The 18,840-nt window shown below is 52.1% G+C and overlaps 1 protein-coding gene across 1 annotated transcript; it reads right to left on the bottom strand.

Annotated features, from left to right (window-relative positions):
* Positions 1 to 724: 724 nt before the first annotated feature.
* Positions 725 to 16,053, bottom strand: LOC113888466 (liprin-alpha-1-like). The gene is made up of 7 exons (XM_027535591.1): positions 15,963 to 16,053; positions 15,328 to 15,492; positions 13,683 to 14,225; positions 10,248 to 10,379; positions 6,368 to 6,447; positions 2,450 to 2,663; positions 725 to 928 (listed from the first exon to the last, which is right to left on the bottom strand). Exons 3-7 carry the CDS (start codon positions 13,866 to 13,868, stop codon positions 725 to 727), a joined length of 816 nt encoding a protein of 271 aa, XP_027391392.1. The 5' UTR covers positions 13,869 to 14,225; positions 15,328 to 15,492; positions 15,963 to 16,053.
* Positions 16,054 to 18,840: the final 2,787 nt, after the last annotated feature.

The following is an 18,840-nucleotide window of genomic DNA, read 5'->3' as shown; positions in this document are numbered from 1 at the left end:
GAGAATGCAGTTCCTTGATGGCCTGGTGACACTCAGGTCTCAGCGGACGGCAGGCAATCCTATGAGGTTATTCACAAGGGTGGGCTGATGGAGTCAGAGACAGAAACTGAAAATTACAAAAATACATCCATGCCTCCATCAGCCAGGCTGGAGCAAAATAAGAAAAAAGAACCTTTCAGCTCGGCAGCCGCTGGGTCCCTAATCAGTGGTCATCACTGGTACCAGTTCACCAGAGTGTGCCGTCCTCCCAGGCTCTCAGACCTCCATTTCCCAGGCTGGTCTGAACACCCACAGAGAGGTGCAAGCAGGGGCAGCCAGCAGACGGGAGGGCCAGCCCCTCCGTGGCTCTCCTCTCGGGACACAGGCCCTTGGGCTGTTCTGGGGGATGGCTCCTCGCACCGCAAGGGTGGCTCTGTCATCAGAGACACATGGGATACTGCCAGCGGGGCCCCGTGCCGCCCTCCCGCTCTCACACCTCACACCCTTCTCTCGGAAAACGTCCCCCCTGCCACACTGTCACCCAGGTCCTGCCTTCTTTCCCAGAAAGGACCTCAAAGGAACTGAGGGGCAGCCTCGAGGTGCTGGCTTGTTGGCTCCCTACCCCTGGGGCCAGTGCCCTCGCCTCCTGTCTTCATCAGGACCCCACCCCAGGGCTGGGCTACCCCATTCGCTGGCTCCAGGACCACCTGCCATCATTCCTCCTCTGCTCCAGTGAACCAGCTGCCTATGGGTTCACCCCCATCAGCCCGGTCGGCATGTCCTCTCCCTTCTCTCGCCTTCCAATCGCACAAGGGGTACCAGCAGATTCCTCCTCCAGGGCTCCCTGCAGCGCCCACTGCGGGTCTCTGAAAGCTCCTTGGGAGTGGCCTCTACGGTCCCCCTCCCTGCCAGGTCTCCACTTCGCTGCCAGCAGGTTGTGAGCCCCGCCCTGCAGGGCAATTCCCCGGGGGCTCAAGGAACCCATGTTACCAAGCCCCCTCCCTTCCTTGCCCTCCCCCACGCCACCCCCCGCCCCGCCCCCAGCATGTCTCTCCCTGGGCTCCAGGCCCTGCCTTCCCTTGCGATTATTCCTCAGTCCCTTGTGCCCCTTCTCAACCTTGGAATGCAGGGTTCCCCACAGCTCTACCTTTGCACCCCATCTCTTTCCACCGGCACCCGCCTGGTGACTTTACCGTGCTCATGCCTTTAAATGCCATCTGTACGCCCACAACCCCAAGTCCACCCTGAGCTGAATGAGTTCTCTCCCGGATTCAGGCCGGAACACTCGGCTGTTCTCCTGACACATCCCTGGAACACCCAATGGGCTCATCCACCTCAACAGGGCTGAGGCCCGGCTCTTAGCTCCCCGCCCCGGCAGCCCTCCTCACCTCAGGAAATAGGCTCTGGCCTCGAACTGCTCAGGCCTGAGCCCAGGCTCCTCCCTGATGTGGCCCGCTCTCTCCCTTGTCCCCGCTGGTTGACATGACCCTTTTTCTATCTCCAAGTGGCTACTTCTCTTCCTGCCTCCGGGTCTCTGGTTCAAGGTCACCCTCCTGGTGTCACCTCACTGGCCACCCTGTTTACACACGATCGTCCCCTCCTCCTTGGACAACTCAGGCACTCTGGTCTCCTTTCCCTGCTCATTATTGTTCAACAGGCTGCGCGGGTTTAAAAAGGGGTCCACAAATTCTTCCATCCTCCTCCCTTCAAGAGGCAGAAGAGGCAACTCCTGCTCAGCCCCTGAGCGAGGCAGGACTTGGCAGCTCACTCTCACAAACAGAAGTGAAGGTGTGCGGCCTCAAGACCAGGGTGTGAAAGGCCCTGGGCTAAACCCCGCACTCTCGCTCTCAGAGGGTGTTCTGAGGAAAGCCAGGCCATGGGAAAGCCACACGGCAGGGACCTCGGCCTGTCCCCAGCAGCCAGGTGAGTCTGAAAGCCTGCCATCCAGCCTTGGGGGGCCTTCCCGTGTCTGTGCCCTCAGGAGGCCCTGAATCAGGCCCGCCTGCTACAATGCACAGGCACTGGGGACTGTGAGCTGCTCCCTGGGAAGTCACTAAGCTTTGCAATGATTCGTTATGTAGCAGTGGATAAAGGACACACATCGTTTTTAATTCACTGCTGGAGTCCTACTTTTGACCATGTCTGGCCCAAACTAACTGCTCACTGAATGTGGAAGCTCAAAACACAGACATGTATGAACAAATACATGGCATGAATGAGGTGAAAAGATAAAGGCACTTAAACTCCCAATGAGAATTCTTCTCACTATAAGCTGATGGATTGTGTATCCATTTACTCGTAGGACGATTTCAAAACTGTGCTAATTAGTACCATGCTGGGCCTCACAGTAGGCCACAAATAATCAAAATTGGTTAAGGAAAAAAAGCATGCCTTCAAAGTAAACTCTTAGCCAGAAAAAGGAAAATGGGGAGACGTAAAGCAATCTATCAGCGCTTTGTTCCAAACCCACCTCAGGACCACAGTGTGAGGGGGCAGGTGCCTCACAAGGTGCCCACCAGGGATGGGAAGGGGGCGGCGGGGTCCTTGCCTCGGATGGCTCATCGTGCAGCGCTGCCAGCCGGCCTTTCTGGGGGCACCGCAGCACCGCCCCGTTGCCCAAGGAGTCTGCCGGCCGGTCCGCCACAGGGAACCTGAGGTCCGGGGCGCTGCCCAAGTGGGGTCGGCTGAAACACACGGGGAAGAAGAGTGCTGTTAGAAGAAAAGAGAGCTCACTCTGTCAGACGAGCCAAAGCCTGTCCATTTGGAAGATCGGCAATTTCACAGCAAAAGGGCCCCCGGGAGGGCACTGCCCTCCTGGCTCCAATAGCAACAGGCCGCCCGCTGCTCTGCAGACACTCAGGGCTCATCCCCAGCAGCTGGAAAACTCCCGTATGTGGGGAAGGCAGTGCTGCCGCGAGGGTGTGGAGCTGACTAGGACAGGATCGGCTGTCTGGGGTTGGGGCGTCCAGGGTCCCCCGGAGCCCGCTCTCAGGTCCCAGGGCAGGGTGTGCACCTGCTCTGCTTTCCCCTTGGCACCCCACCTCCCCTTTGGCCCACGCCTGCTCTGACCTCCCTCTCTCACGGGAAGTTTGTGGATCACAATCGCTGGTCTGCCTGGAACACTGTCTGCACCACTCTCAGTGTTTTTAAAGGCGCCTCAGACAACCCGCAGCAGAAAAGCCTTGGACCCACAGCTCGGAGCTGAGCACCACTGGTGTCTCCCATTAAAGCAGAGGTGAGCGTGTCACCAGAGTCTGGGCTGAACAAGGCCCAGCACAGATGCTCAGGCCCTGAGCACTAAGGCCTGGGCCTGCAGGTGCCAGGAGCTCACTCAGCAGGGGCCTGCTGGGAGGCAGGGCAGCCCCGCCTTGACTGTGAGCAGCCTGCACTGCAGGACCGCCCGGGTTCTGCTCAGTCTTGTCTCTGGGACGAAGGTGGTGCCTCCATGTGCAGGATTCCCTAAACCCAGGAGACAGGGCCTTCCTCCGAGGACAGGACACCCCATACGTCTGCAGAGTGGCCAGGGCCAACCACCAGCTCAGCCTGCTCGGGGTCACACGCTGCTCTGCTCGACGGTTTTGTGAACACTGTGCTGCACAGGAGATGGAAGTCTGGAATCTCCAGGAGCCACACCTGTCTTCCCTCCCATCTCCCCTCCCTCCTGACAGAACTGTTCCCTTCTCTGCTCCACTTCCACCCAAGGGCCTCGGGCTAGAGCACACTTGGGAACTGAGTGGGGGGTACGACACAGTCCTGCTGTGGACTGGGGACCCTCGAGGGTCCTCTGAGGGCCACAGAGGCCTCCGGGTTGGGTCGACCCCCAACCATCACCTCCCAGTCCCCTTGCGGGGTGCAGCCTCCATCTCTCTCCCCCTCCTCACCCGAAGCTCTTTCCTCCGGGAGAAGGTCTCAGAGACAGGTTGACCTGCGGGGAGCGAGCTCCACCCCTGGCAAAGGTCATGAGGTAGGAGGCTTGGCATACGCAAAGGCGGGATCAAGCCTCAGGAGTCTCCCTGGAAATTCTCGAGCAATCTACCCCCAAAACCAGAGTCTGCCTACTTTCTGCTTTGTGCTTTCACCTACACCTCTGACTTTACGGGGGGCTGTCCCCCACTACCTCTCTGAAAAAAGAGTTAGCTTACAGCTCCAGTTAATAATTCCTGGGTGTGACAGTGTTTCAACCTACAAACTCCTTTGGAAATCCTCTAGCCTGCCTGAATAGGTTTTTCCGGCCACATGTGATTGTTCAGAGCCTGCCAACTGTGAGAGGCAGGAGATGTTCTAAACTGTCTAAACACAGATTCTTTTGAGTAGTTAAAAGATTGATTAGAAATTGTATTGGTGAAGGGATTTTCACTTGTTGGGCCAATGTTTGCTGCTAAGTTTCCATATCCCTTACCTGCTGTGTCCCTGGCAGTGTATTGATTAATATAATTGGTGTAAGTAGTAGCTTTAATGTTTGTAACCTGGGACCCTTGAGTTAATTCTTTTTCTTGTTATAGCCCACCACACCTTTGCTCTGTAGGAATGCAACTTTATCTAATGCTTTTGGAGGGTGGCTCCTGACCAATCACCTTTAGAGAAAAATAAGTTTTCTGAAGAGAAGGTCTTAAAGTGTTAACAGGCCTCTGGGCCAGAAGATGATGCAAATCACCTAAGCTTTTGCATATGATAAGTTTGCAGGAAGAAAGCCTGGCTTGCTGCAAGACTCTACCCCTTCCCTCATTATCCTCTATGCATAACTTAAGGTATAAAAACTACTTTGAAAAATAAAGTGCGGGCCTTGTTCACCGAAACTTGGTCTCACCATGTCGTTCTTTCTCTTACCTTCTGGCTGAATTATTCAGCCTCTTTTCTCCACTGAATTTCCTCACTGAGCTATCCTTATTTCAGCCTCTTTTCTCCACTGAATTTCTTCACTGAGCTATCCTCATTCTATTACTCTTTATATCCTTAATTAACGTTTAATTAAGCAGTTGTTTCCTGATCCTCGCCGACGCCGTCCCCGCTTCGAATACCCTGGATCAGCTGGGGCTGGTCCCCGGCAGTGACCAATTCCTCTGGGAGGTCCCACCAAATACGCCGTGCCTGCCCTGCCTGTGAGCCAGTTTTCAGTCCCCACTCCCTCCCTCCTGAGGCAGCACAGTGCCCCCCACCCAGCCCACACTGCCCACAAGCCCCACTCTGAGGCCCCACCTGTGCTGCTAAGTCACTGCTGTGACCCCCTCCAGAGCTGCCTCCTGGAGACACCCCTCCCTCGCACCGGCCGCTGTGGCCCACTGTCTTCAGAGCACAGCGGCTCCTCCTGCCCCGCGGCTGCTTCCTCTTCTCGTCTCTCACTCTCACTGACACACACGGGACTGGTGACCAGGCCCCAGGCTTCTCCATCTGAAGCCCCCAATTGTGTCAGGCCTCGGTTCCTGGCACCAGGTCCCTCCTCGTTACCCAAAAACCCCCAAGAGGAGGAGGCCGTGTCCACCTCCTCTTCCTCCACTGTCTACGCAGTCCTCCTCACACTCACCTCGTCCACCCTGGGAGCAGGGGTTCCCCACCTCTGACAGCCCCAGCCCCTCACCCTGGAGGAGCTCTGCCACCAAGTCCGGCCACGTCCCCTCCTGTTCTGTAGGGCACGTGCTCTCCTTGAACTCCACCCACCATGGTTTCAGACACAGGACCAGTTTCTGGCTCTGCCTTTGTCTCAAATGACATCTCCTTTTCTCTAGAAGAAGGCTGGGTGGGGGCTCTGGACTGCGAGGATCCCCTAAGCACTCAAACACAGAAATATGCGTATGGGCTCCAAACTGTCTCCTAAGTCAGGATTCAAGCAGTAGTCCATTTCCTACAGATGAATGAATGTCACCAGTAAGCACTTAATAACCTTTGCTAAAGTTTATCTCTCACTTGTGACCATTTTCCGTGAAGAAGCCAAAGAAACATTTAAATACTTAATAAGAATTACCGCCCCTATAACAACGAGGAAGAAAAAATCAGGATGCTCAGTAATCTGCTCTCCTCATTCACAAGCCAGGTGATTCCTCCCACCGCAGTCAAAAGACTACAGGTCATTAACCTTCTGTGACTCTTCAGAAACGTCAGTGTCACAGTCTGTCAGGCCCCTCAGATGAATACGCCCAAATACCAACTGGTCGGCCCCCTACTTCCAAACCTCTGCCTGTGGTTTTGAGTGTTGTCAATCCTGTGACACCACTCCCTGGTACCAAGTTTGACCCTAAGGAACGATGCTTGTCTCTTCCCTCTCGCTGGCCACGAAGCTACAGGCTCCTTGAGGTGCGACCATGAGCAACACCCAGTCATACTGTCCACACACCAGACAGGCCCTTGTCACACTCGACAGCGCTGAGGGGAGCTGCCCGGGGGAGCAGCCTACCTGTGGTGGAAGGGAGCCCCTCGCAGTCTCGTCTGGTCCACTTCGGCTCTCAGGGTTTCCAGGTTTAGAATCAGCTGGTCCTACGAAACAGCAAATGACACAGCCTGCACCGCTTGCTTTTTGGATGTAAAGTGACTTGCACCAAAATGTGCAGAACAGGTTACATCAGTAGGTATCAACTCCCAACATTGTAATTCTGAGAAAATGTTCTCTAAGAGTCCCTAGCAAATAGAAACACTCAGAACAATATTAACCCTTATAAACCATAATGAAGAGGAAGTTCCATCTCAGGTGTAGAAAAGGTTTCTCTGGAGGAAACATGGCAAGCCATTAACAACGATGAAGTCTGTAGAGAGAAGCTAGACTTCAGGCGGGGGTTTCGGGTCAGGGGGACATGACTCACTCTATTGCCCTCCCTCCTCTCACTGCTTTAAACTGTCTCCATGGAGCTCACCTGCATTCCTCACATTCATTCCTCTACAGCCCACTTCACTTGCTCATGGGGTAAAACAAGTCAAACGGGCCAAGTTTGTGAGTCACTCAACTCAACCTGGAAGCTCTGTGCTGTCGGCCACGGCAGTCACTCGCCTCGTGCAGCCCCTGAGCACGTGAGACAGGCTGGTGCAAAGCCCGATGTGGAAATCACACAGAGGATTTCAAGACTCATGGTGAAAGAAGGACGTCGAGTAGCCCGTTGGTTTTTAGGAAATTTTAGATTGTGTAGGTGGCTCGTATTATCTTTCTGACGCACAGCACAGTCCACGTGAATGGCTCACGCTTTGTCTGAGCTTTTGGGTGATCCCTGAAAGGACTACTCAGAATTCTGAACCACACACAACAGCCACACACTCTAAATCCATCTATAATGCAAACACATTCAGTGTTCAAAACCAGAAGTGCTATACGTGTTATAGCAGTGGATTAGCCATAAGGAAAATGGAACTCGACTTCTGCTAAGCATCTGCTCAAACTCATGTCCACTGAGTTGGTGATGCCATCCAACCATCTCATCCTCTGTCATCCACTCTCTTCCTGACTTCAATCTTTCCCAGCATCAGGGTCTTTTCCAATATGAAAATTCATATTAAAAAACTGGAAATAATTACCTCAAGCAATTTTTAAATGCAATAACAAAGTTGCCAAGTCTGTGTTTTATAAGATGAGCATCAATTTCAAGGTTTAAAAAGCTGTTTTAGGACCTACTGTATTAAAAAAAATGGAGAGAAGACAAAAGAATGATCTATTTGAGATTGGCTCTGTATGAGAAATTGCTGAGACTAATTGACGGGACGGGTCATGGGTATTTATTATACTACTCCATCCACTTTTGTGCATGTTTGCAATTCTCTATCGTAATACATTTAAAAAGTTTATTTTCTGTTAAAGCAGAGTCTTCTCCAGCAACACAATTCGAAAGCATCAATTCTTCAGTGCTCAGCCTTCTTTATGGTCCAACTCTCACACCCATATGTTACTACCGGAAAAACCATAGTTTTTGAGTATATGGTTTGTCATATATGGTTTGAGTATATGGTTTGTTGGCAAAGTGATGTCTCTTACTTTTCAATATGCTGTCTATGTTTGTCGTAGCTTTCCAAGGAGCAAGCATTTTTTAATCTCATGGCTGCAGTCACCGTCTGCAGTGATTTTTGAGCCCAAGGAAACAAAACCTGTCACAGCTTCCACAATAAGGCGTCGGCATTCAAAGATTTTTAAAGCAAAACAAAAGTTGACTTTGAATTGGCTTAGTCTAGTCATAAACAGCATCCCGATCTCAACAGCCTCTGAGCAGCAGTTATGAAAGTAAGAAGTGCACCCCTGATCGGCAGATATTGAGCTCTCTGCCTAAGCGGGGAGGGCGCCTCACCGCGGGTCTCACGATGGGAGTCAGAACCACTGCTCCCTGGAAGTTCGCCTGTGAGGCTCTGCAGTCCAGGCCCAAAAACACAGGTATGGTGGGGACAGTACTGACACGTGAGGCTGGACCCGGGATCCCCACTCCATTTCCTGGATGGCCTGTATTGCCGTGTGGCCAACCTTTCCAGGAAACCTCTCTCAGGACTCGGTGATGTGAGCCTCCACCATCACCCTTTCCTGATGCGCCTTCTGTTGCAGGGCAACTGCGGTTCTCCTGTCTAGAGGCAGCCATCCTACACATACACCGTGTCTGGACCAGCGGTTTGGCATGTGGGACTCCAGCGCCACGTCCGAGGCAAGCAGGCTCCACACCTGGGTGCCATGCCTTCAGTTTCATGGGCCCCAGGCTGGCACCCCTAGGTTTGTCTGAGGGGCAGTTGGGAGGTCCACCTGTATCCCAAGCAGCTCCCCGGACTGGCTGGTCAGAGCAACAAGCAGCCTCTTTGAATGTGGGGAAGCCCTGGCTCCTACCCACTGCCTATGGGCGACCACCTCTGGCCCTGCTCCCAAGGAGGTGGGTGCCCGGATCAGCAGATGGGGCCACACAGGCACACACTCGATGCCAGAGACGGGACTGGTGGAGAAAGGCAGTGCTGGCCCCCGCCCAAGCCACGTCTACTGCCCAGACGCCGCCTCCCTGTCAGCACAGGCACCCGCTGCAGCTCCTTGTTCTTTGCCTCCAGTTGGGCCTCCATCTGGCGCAGCCTATCCTCGATGCTGCTGTGTCTCTCTCTCCTGCCTGTCGGCCAAGAACAGCGTCAGCTCCGCTCACAACAACCCTGTCCTGACAGCACGCGGGCTGTGATCGCAGGGGCGGCAAGCGGGCCATGCTCTGTGCGAACCACGGGCCCTGGGTTCGCCAGGAGCACTCCCGCATGCCTGCTCACACAGCCTGCGCGGCTTCGTGTGTGACACATGGCTCACGGAGGATGCTGGTGACCAGCTCGTGAGAGGAGACGTGCTCCCCGTGCCCCAGGCCCCACACCCACGGCCGCTGCGCTCCCTCCTCGGACTGCCTGTGGCGAGCCCGCGTGAGCAGCAGACAGCGGCAAACCCGAGGCACACGTTCTACCTTCCTAAGCTGGGAAGGAAGTTCGAACCGTTTAGCCTCCTGAGTGGTAGAGCTTCCGGAAGACAAAAGGTCGGACTACAAGGCCGACTGGGGATGGACAGCAGAGATGCCAGGGGAGAGGAGAAACCAAGCCTGGAGAGGAAGATCACAGGCAGAAGGGTGCCCCCTGGCGGCTGTTAGTGACCCTGCTCTGGGAGGGTCTGTGAGCACCGGACACCGGCGGCCTCCCGCGACGTGATGGCCCCTCGGGCACTCACTAAGCTCCTGGCAAGGCTTCCGACAGCCGCGTCAGCACAGACCCGGCCCGACTCTCTATGTTCAGCCAGTGCCCACCAGCAGCGCAGGGCAACACCTTTCCCATCAGAAGGACAGGGTGGGCTGGCTGGCTGGCAATGGGGTCGGTGCCCCCAGCAGCGCCACATCCCAAGGACATGGCCTCTCACCCGCGGGCTCCTGGGGACGGCGAGTGGGGAGTGGGGCCTCGGGTCTGCACATGCCCTGCTGGGACTTCTTTAACAAGTGTATGGATAAAACTTAAAACTGTGTTCATTACAGAGCTATTTTGGCCATCTCTTAAACGAGAATGGGATTTTTCTAGGTCTCTATCCTGCTAGGCTTTGAGTGGCTGACTGAACTCTGAGCAGCAGTGACTCGGAGCTGAAGCGTCCTAGGGACACACAGAACTCGGGACAAAACTGGAGGGAAATTAACGTAGGGATGACGCAGAAGTGGGGCGTGCCTGACACTCAGGGAGCGCTCCCATCTCAGACGGGCAGCACGACCCCCATGTCTGCGCTCCTGTGTGGACTGAGCAGCATGGGCAGGGGCTCGGTGGGAGAGCAGGGGAACAGGCCCTCCCTGTGCCCGCCCCCCAGGGACCCAAAGCAGCACCTTGGAGAGCGAGGCCACCCTCTGCGCCTGCTCCGCCTCCACCTCGGGCAGCGTCTCTGCCCTCCGCAGTCTCTGCTGCAGCTTCTCTACCAGCTCCAGGCGCTCCTGCAACTGGCGGTTCTTATCCTCTGTCTACAAAGGGAGAGCAGAGGATCAACACAGGCCGAGAGGTGTAGCCACTGTCGCTTTAAGTAAGCTGAGACAAAACCTAAATGCACGTGTCTAGTGGATTCATTCTGTTTCGGAAGCTCCCTCAGGGTATATTTTCTCTCAGTGTTCCTGGGCTTGGTCTCAGTGAGCAGAACACCTCCTGCCAGAGTATTTGCTTTTCCTAAACATTCCCCAAGGACATCTTAAAAAAAAAAAAAAAAAGTTCTTCTATATTAAAGAAGATCTGTAGAATCTTATTCATTCTTATTGACAAGTTAAGGGAAGAAGGGTTCACTACAGACCCTTCTTAAAACGTCACCAGAATCATCATTTAGAGGGAACCCTACCGACCGCAGATGGCTACGGGCGTGTAAGCCAAAATATGGCTTTCATCTCCTCTGAAATACAGACCTGATAAGAGCATGCCTGGTGAAATGCCAGTCAACTAGTATTTGTAAATGCACGATTATTCTTTTAACAGATCTTCTTACTCTGAAAAACTTTCAATGTAGAACATTTAGACAGATTCTTTTTTAAAAAAGAAAAAAATTAAACTATCTATAAGCTCAGGTTCCTGAGAGGTTAGCGTTTGTTTCTAAGCAGCTTTCTTACTTTTTCTGTGTGCGTATTCCTCTATGTACGTACACAAACAATATGCTATGCTTTAAAACCCGCAGAAAACAATAGCATATGGTACATAGTATTTTCTGATCTGCCTTTTACAGCCATTATTTTGTATATCGTGATGCTTTTAATTAGCATTCCCCATCATACTTTTCAATGGCTTTCTAGTATTTTATTTTTGGGGTGGGGACAATGATACACTTTGGCACGCACCAGACTGACTCACTTTGTTTTGGAGAAGCCAGATTTGGTTTTCCTGGTTAAGTCCTGATTATCTGAGACCACTCGGGAACAGGAGCGAGTAAGGCTCACCACACCACAGGAAGTACAAACCCTAATCAGACCGGAGCTCTAACCCTGCCTTTTGTCACAGTGACCCCAGTTCCCAACAGGCAGCCAGCTGCCGTGAAGTTCCCTGCTGCTCTCTACTCTTTCGGTAACAACTCTAACAAGCCAACAGATTCACCTTCAAGTAAAACAAAAGAGTCAGGAATGGAATTCCACAAAATGGTTAAACCAAGTCCCAAATAATTCAAACCTGTAAGTTGCAGTCACCCGCAATTTTTTAAAAATGTATTTCCTTCCAGTACAGCTGATTTACCATGATGTACATCCACACTTTTGAACACAGTATTTTAGGGTCATAAGAACTTTACACTGGGACTTGATTTCCAATGTGGGAGTCACATGGAAAGATCTTTACCTTCCTTCCTCAGTAATTCACTACTATAAAAGTCAGACACGGTTCATAAAAGCCATTACCTGTCGATGCCTAGAATCCTTATTTGCAATTTCATTTTCAAGTTTATTACTGATGTCGTCCTAAGTTTCAAATCAAACATAAAGTTAACATCCTCAGAATAAAAATCCTAGACACGGCAGTTTTCTCGGACGTGAGCAAAAATGCGCCTATCCCAAAGGTCACGATTGGCACCCATCTGTCTTAACGTTCTGTCCAGCCACTTGGTTTACCAAGCTTCTTTTCTACATCATAAACCCAAACAGCAAACGAAAAGTATACTAAACTACCCTGTTATTCCAAGAATTCCAGGAGGGAAGGTATCTGGCATGAAGTCAGGACCTCTGTCTGCTACACCATACAGGCGGGCTTGACCCAGAACAAGGAGGGACCTTCAACAGATCCAACGGGGAGCTCTGAGGCTCGTTTCCTCGAGTGAAAGTTGGAAAAGTCTCATGCAATTTCCTCAGAATTAAAGTAGAATATTAACGAGTGGAAACAGAAGTCAAATTGTACACAACTGGGAGCAGCCTTCTCAAGCCTAGTTCTTCAAAAGCAGAGTTACACCACATGGATGAAACGCTCAAACCAGGACCAGAACTTGCTGCTGGTGCAACTCCTGTCCGCCACTTCAAAATCCACTTCAGGTCCCTCCCTGGTCACTAAGTAACCAATGTGAGAGCAAAGTCCTAACTTTAAAAGTGAAAGGTCTTGAAAACGCGTTTTCTAGAATTCTATACGTATTAAACTCTGCCACCTAATCTCCTGTTGCCAAAGAGTAGTGTGAATAGCTTATGCAAACCTGTGCAAATATTTCTGTTTTGAGTTCTCACACAGAATTACTCACACCAAGCTACTAAACAAGTACACCTGCTGTACCACATGTTGGAGGGGTTCTCTCTGAGACGGTCTCACGGGAGAGGGGTGGGCCGGGTGGGTGCTGTCTGTCTGTGCACAGAGGAGAGGCGAGGCTCACAGGAAGAGGCCTGAGTCCCCAGCACTCTCTGTTTTCACAGTGACCGCTAGGGAGTTTCTCATAAATCAGGACACCCGCAGACATGACCGCCAGAGACATCACGATTCCACATGGTTACACAGCTCGGGCCTGAGGATCTGAGGGTGAGCAAACACCACTCGACTTGTCTGACCGCCGGTATCACTGTCACACATCCCTTCAAGGAGCGGAACCTCAGAAAACTCGAGAAGATGGCCAGGCAAGCTGCCTCAGCAGAGCCCACACAGCATGCTCCCATCTCTCCGAGAGAACAGGCTCCACAGGTGTCACCAGACTCGCCTGAGTGAATCAGAAGCAAATTTCAGCATCATCAGGAACACATTCGACAGGCAGTTGCGGGGGGCGGGGGGCGGGGATGAACCGGGAGACTCGGGTTGACATATATACAGCACTGATACTACACATAAAGTCAACGAGTGAGGACCTAGTGTACAGCACAGGGAAGTCTGCTCAGTGCTCTGTGGTGAAGCAAATGGGCAGGAAATCTAAAAGAGAGACAGACACGTAAATAGATAGATAGATAGATAGATGACTGATTCACTTTGCTGTACAGCAGAAATTGACACAGCAGTGTAAAGCAACTATACGCCAATAAATGAATGAATGGATGAATGAATTTTTAAAAAAGGAACACAGTGGGCCCCCTAGAACTTGTGGAAATGAGGAGTCCACACCCAGGGTGCGGCACAGCGTCAGGGCTGCCCTCATGTTGGTCCACTGCCAACGGACCGCCTGGACCAGGCCTCTTCTACCCCAGAGACCTCGACGCGGAGGCAGGGAGGCAGCCAGTTGTGGTCTGTCCAGTGCTCTGCTCTTACTCACGCAGCCATCCCAAGGCTGAGATCCCCGGGAGAACAAGAAACCCACATTCCACCTCAGGACAACAGACACAGCTGCAGTCACTCACTTCGCGGATGTCCTGCTCAAGTTTTCTGTTCATGTTCTTGGACTTGAGGAGGTCCTTCCTGGCCGTGTCCAGGTCCTCCTCCAGATGTTTCACGTGGGCAGAGAGGGCTGCCAGGCGCTCCTCCATCTGGCTCTGCTCCCGCAACTGCCTCTCTATGATTTCCTGGAGCTCCATCTTCTTAACCATGTCTTCCTTGTGGCTTAGAGAGCCGTCGGAGGGTCTCTAAGGGGGAAAGGAAGCCTTACACAGCCTGGTTTTGGGAGGGAGGGAACACAGTACTTCCGGGCAATCTGTGAGGTCAAAACTGCCTTCTGCGCTCTGGGAGCTCACAGGACCCTCGTGGCCACTCAGACCTACATGGTGCATCGGTGAGAGGTCCCAACAGCCCCGCACAGACTGGATGGTAAGACGAGAACCAGACAGAGAGCGAGACCAAGGACTTGCCTTTCCATTGGCGCTTGGCATGTTTTCTTGCTCATGATGTACATCAAGCACCCTGTCCGTTAGTATCTTTTCCTGGTTATTCTCCTCTGAAAGAATCATCTGCTAAAACCAAAAAAATTGAATCAGAGTAAAGAAATAAGTAAAGACAGCAAAACTCCACCTGGAAAACTCAACTCTAAACTGAAAACACAACATAAAAAGAAAATACATGGTGATGCTATCCATCCCAAATACCACCAGGTGATTAGAGTCAGAATTTGTCTTCTACTGGACAAAGGGGTACTTAAGAGATCCTGCAACTCTGAGCCACAAGTCTAGTTTACTAGTCATTAAAATAACCCTGGTGGGTGGGTCCTCAATCAGAAAGATAAATAACATCTGATGCCCACCACTACAGCCTTCATTCTTTTTTAAAATGAAAGGATTCAAATGACAAACCCTTCACGGAAATTACACAAAGACTGATCAAACTTACCTCTTTATGTGTGGCACCTAATTCTTCTTCTAACAAACTACACCTTTCAAGTGCTACTCGTAATCACGCTCTCAACTCAAATCAAAGGGGCCGAGTCACTGTGTGTTGATGTGTGTATATACGTTAGTACACTTCTTAGTGTATACTCACCCTAATACATGGATACTGTCACAGAATACCTTGAATGTCTCTCATTGATCTTAACGTCAAGAGAATCTGCTTGTTAACAGCTTTAAATTCTAAGTTTGAGAGAACAAAATGTTCTCCTAAATTAATTATTACCCAGTTTTTAACTGCAAATTGATATACAGAATATAATAAATCTTGAGACATTCATGCCAACTAATACTTTTTAACTGGGGGCTTCCCAGGTGGCTCAGTGGTAAAGAATCCGCCTGCCAATGCACGAGGGCAGGTTCGATCCCTGGGTCAGGAAGATTCCCTGGAGTAGAAGATGGCCACCCACTCCAGTATTCATGACTGGGAAGCCCCATGAAGAGAGGAGCATGGTGGGCTACAGTCCACAGGGTTGCAAAGATTCGGACACGACTGAGCATGTATGCAGGCAACGCTTTTTAACCATATAAAACTCTGAATTCTTACAGAAAAAAAAAGTATATACAAGAATTCAAGACGCTCAAAAGTCAACTAGTTACATAAATATGTGCATCATCCGCCTAACAAGGCAGCAAGTGTACAAATCCAGGACGGCCGGATGGCTGGTACCTTCTCGTCCAGGGCCTTGTGGTGTTCAAAGAGCCATTTCAGCGCCCTGAGCACCTCCACCTCACTCCTCATGCCGGCTGGGGACTGCGCCTGCCGCTTGCCTGTTGTCATCCCGACGGGTGGAATATGTCGCGAAACCAGGCACTCCAGGTGCTCCAGCAGCAGCTGCAGGGCAGGGCCAAAGGAACACCTTCAACCTCATGCTCGAACTCTGGGCCGATAACTCCTCTCAGCCTCACGCTATAGCCGGAAACATGCTAAGGCACGTTGGAATCCTGCCAGTTCAGTCGAAAGTTAGAGTGGACTTCCCCAGGGGTCCAGTAGTTAAGACTCCACACTTCTTCAAGGATCATGGGTTTTAACCCCTGGTCAGAGAACTAAGATCCCACACAAAGTGTAGCGTGGACAAAAATGTAAGTTAAGAGAACTCCCCCCTCATATGTACTAAAATTACATTAGCTCTCATCAGAAATTTGAAGCAAGGTATGAGAACCCAGAACTGATCCACCCTGGTCTGTTCAGTGGGAAGATGTGGAAAATGACTTGAAAATCAGACAATGTTTAAAGACAGCACACGGAGGCCAGCGGTGACCCCCGCGGGGCAAATGTCAACACGTGAGAATCCCCCTACTGACCCTGGTGTTGTTTCTTTCAGCTTTCAGCTGAGCGATTTCCTCTTTGGCTTTACAAAGCTGCTCCCTGTAGGTATATCCTTCGGGAGTTGGAAATTCCTAGAAAACAGTTAAATGAGAAACTAAATGCAAACATAAATTAAAAAGAGAGCGAGACTGTGAAGACTGACCCTGTCAAGTCTCTCCAGGCTCCACACAAAGGATCTCCATGCCCCTCCAGAGAAGAGGGGTCCACTGACCCCAAGACCACACAGACCACCACAACTCAGAGTGGCCTTCAGCCTCCACCTCGACCTGGCAGGCACGTGGCAGGAGAGAACCTGGAATCCAAGCCTGCCTTCTCAAGACCCAGGGACATTTGAGAAACTTTCCAAAACGTAAACCTAACAACAAAGTGGATAAAGAGATTCTTAAACGACACACAGACCTGGAGCCACTGGGGAAAGTGAAGAAAAAAAAGAAGGTCTACAAGGCCACGAGGCTTTGGAGTGTTCCTCTGGGAAAAAGGCGGATGCCACCTCAAAGCCATCTGTTAGCCTGACTCCACAGAAGCCACCCAGTCATTCAATCAACTGGTTAAAATGTTAAATTTATGTTATATGTACTTTACCACAATTTGCGTGCATGCGGGGCCATCCACGTGGTGAACTTGCTCAAACTGAACCCCACGGAGTCTTTCGTTCTTCTATTTTTCTTTGCAGAAATTAAAAAAATCCTGGGCTACGTATCCCCTACTACATACTGAGTGTTCAGCACCCAGAACAGTGCCCAGCACTTGTAAGAGGCATGCAGTAGACATGTGTAGCTATGAGGGTGTATGTCATACACGTAAGCAGTAGGTACCTGTCATTAAAATACTGGACACACTGGTCTGTGCTTTGTAACATGGGAGACATTAACGGGCTTAGCTGTTCTGCTTCAAGGACTGACTCTCTAGCTCGATCCTCATGCCCCAGAGATTCCTCCAGCCCGTATATCCTTTCTTTGCAAGAAGGGAGACATTAAGGGCCTTACCCTTTCTGCTTCAAGGACTGACTCTATAGCTCAGTCCATGTGCCCCAGTGACTTCTCCAGCCAGTGTTTCCCTTCTTGTGGGGCCCCCGCCCATCCTCCATGCAGCAACTGCACAACCTCTTACAAGGTAAACCTGCTGGGGTCGATCCTGCCCACTAAGGCCAGAATGCCCTGGCCGGCAGGGCCCACAACCATGCTAACAAAATGAAACACAACCCCAATGCTTCGCCGGGTGAGGGCCAATCTGACGGGCCCAGCCCCCGGCTGCTCTCACCTCAGGCCGCTCTGCTTCCAGGACGTGGGCCGAGGCCAAGTCCTTCCTAGTCTTCGCCTTTGCCTTGGGGTTGCAGCGCTGGAATAACGCCCAAAGGCGGGCCCTTCTGCGACCCATCCTCGCGGATAGGGGCAGCCCCCGACTCGGGGGCAACCGCTGTTTCACGGTAGGATACCTCGGCTACCGAGCTATCACCACCAATCTCACACTACGACCACCACTCTCACACACACTGCTCTCACACACCACTCTCACACACACCGTTCTCACACTATGACCACTGCTCTCACACTATGACCACCAAATGGCATGAAGGCTCCGCCTCCAGCACATCTCCCAGGAGCCCAGAACTGGAACCCACTCGGTCACAAGGGGCTCCGTGGCAACAGGGGGGCTGGGCTCAGGTCCACTGTCAAGGGTGCAGAGAGGGGGGAGGGGCTGCCAAAAAGTCAACAATTGAGTGCGCAGTGCAGGAGAAGGCAGGCTGTGCCCACAGCTCAGGCCCCCTGTCAAACACGACCCTGCAAGGTACTGGGTCACAGTCGAACCAACCAGTATAAACTCCTTCAGAAACCACCACCCCTGGGAATGAGCACGTCTTCTAAGTGGGCTTCTGCCCCCTCTACCCCCCAAACAAGCCTCCAGTGAGGCTACTGAAAGGGCAGCCCTGAACTCAAGGGCGTCCCCAGAACCCACTCAGCTGAGAAGGACTCACCACGCTAGCTGCCCCTCACTCTCACCCTGAGCTCGGTCCTCCCTGTCAGACTCCCTCACTCGAGCTCAGCAAGGGCTTGACCAACCTCACTCCAGGCACTTAAAATGAACCCACAGTGGGTACAGGGGTTCATTCAACCTGCTGTGAACTCGCCCTCTTTACTTCGACCCTCGGCTGCCAGACGACTCTGCCCCGTGGGGACTGCATGGTGGAGGTTCAGGGGTGTCCCTGCCTCGAGCCGCGACAGCCAGCACCTCCCAGACCCCGCCTGAGTCTCCCACTCCTCTCCTGGCTCCACTCCCACCCTCGCGGTTCTCCACTCGCCAGGGCACAGGCCACTTGCTCCTGGCTCAGCCCGGCCCTCTGCTGTCATTTGAGGACCTCGGTCCCCAGGGTGCTTTGGGTCCTATATCCACCCATCTCAGCAATTACACACTCTGGGAGAGACAGGGTACAGTTTGGGGTCCTGCCCGCAGTTCACCCTGAACACGTTCTCTTTTTTTAGCTTTATCTACTGGAGTTCTCTGAGATGTGTTCTTAAAACATCAACTGTTGCTTTCAAAAAGACTGTAAGGTCACTGTGCTCAACTTTACGAATAAAATCTTCATTTTCCACCTTAAAGTGAAACTGGAGGGAAGACTAAAAGCAGTCATTTTTTCAAACTGAAAAAGAAAACCCACGTGTGACCATGTCACAGAATACAGGTCACGTAACCCCTCCCTCCTCAGCCTTGGCCTCCACCACCAGCAGCCCGGCAATGCAAGGCCTGCCCTGGGCCGCCAGGGGCAAGGGCAGAGGGGAGACCGGCTCCTCTGTCTCCAGGCCGCGTGGGCCGCCTGCTCCACCTCCTTCCCAAGTTCACGTGGCACTGAAACAG

Source organism: Bos indicus x Bos taurus, unplaced genomic scaffold (assembly GCF_003369695.1).
Source record: "Bos indicus x Bos taurus breed Angus x Brahman F1 hybrid unplaced genomic scaffold, Bos_hybrid_MaternalHap_v2.0 SuperScaffold_100184, whole genome shotgun sequence".
Taxonomy (NCBI): domain Eukaryota; kingdom Metazoa; phylum Chordata; class Mammalia; order Artiodactyla; family Bovidae; genus Bos; species Bos indicus x Bos taurus.
Note: the sequence above shows the minus strand (reverse complement) of the source record. Positions and strands in the feature narration are given on the sequence as shown.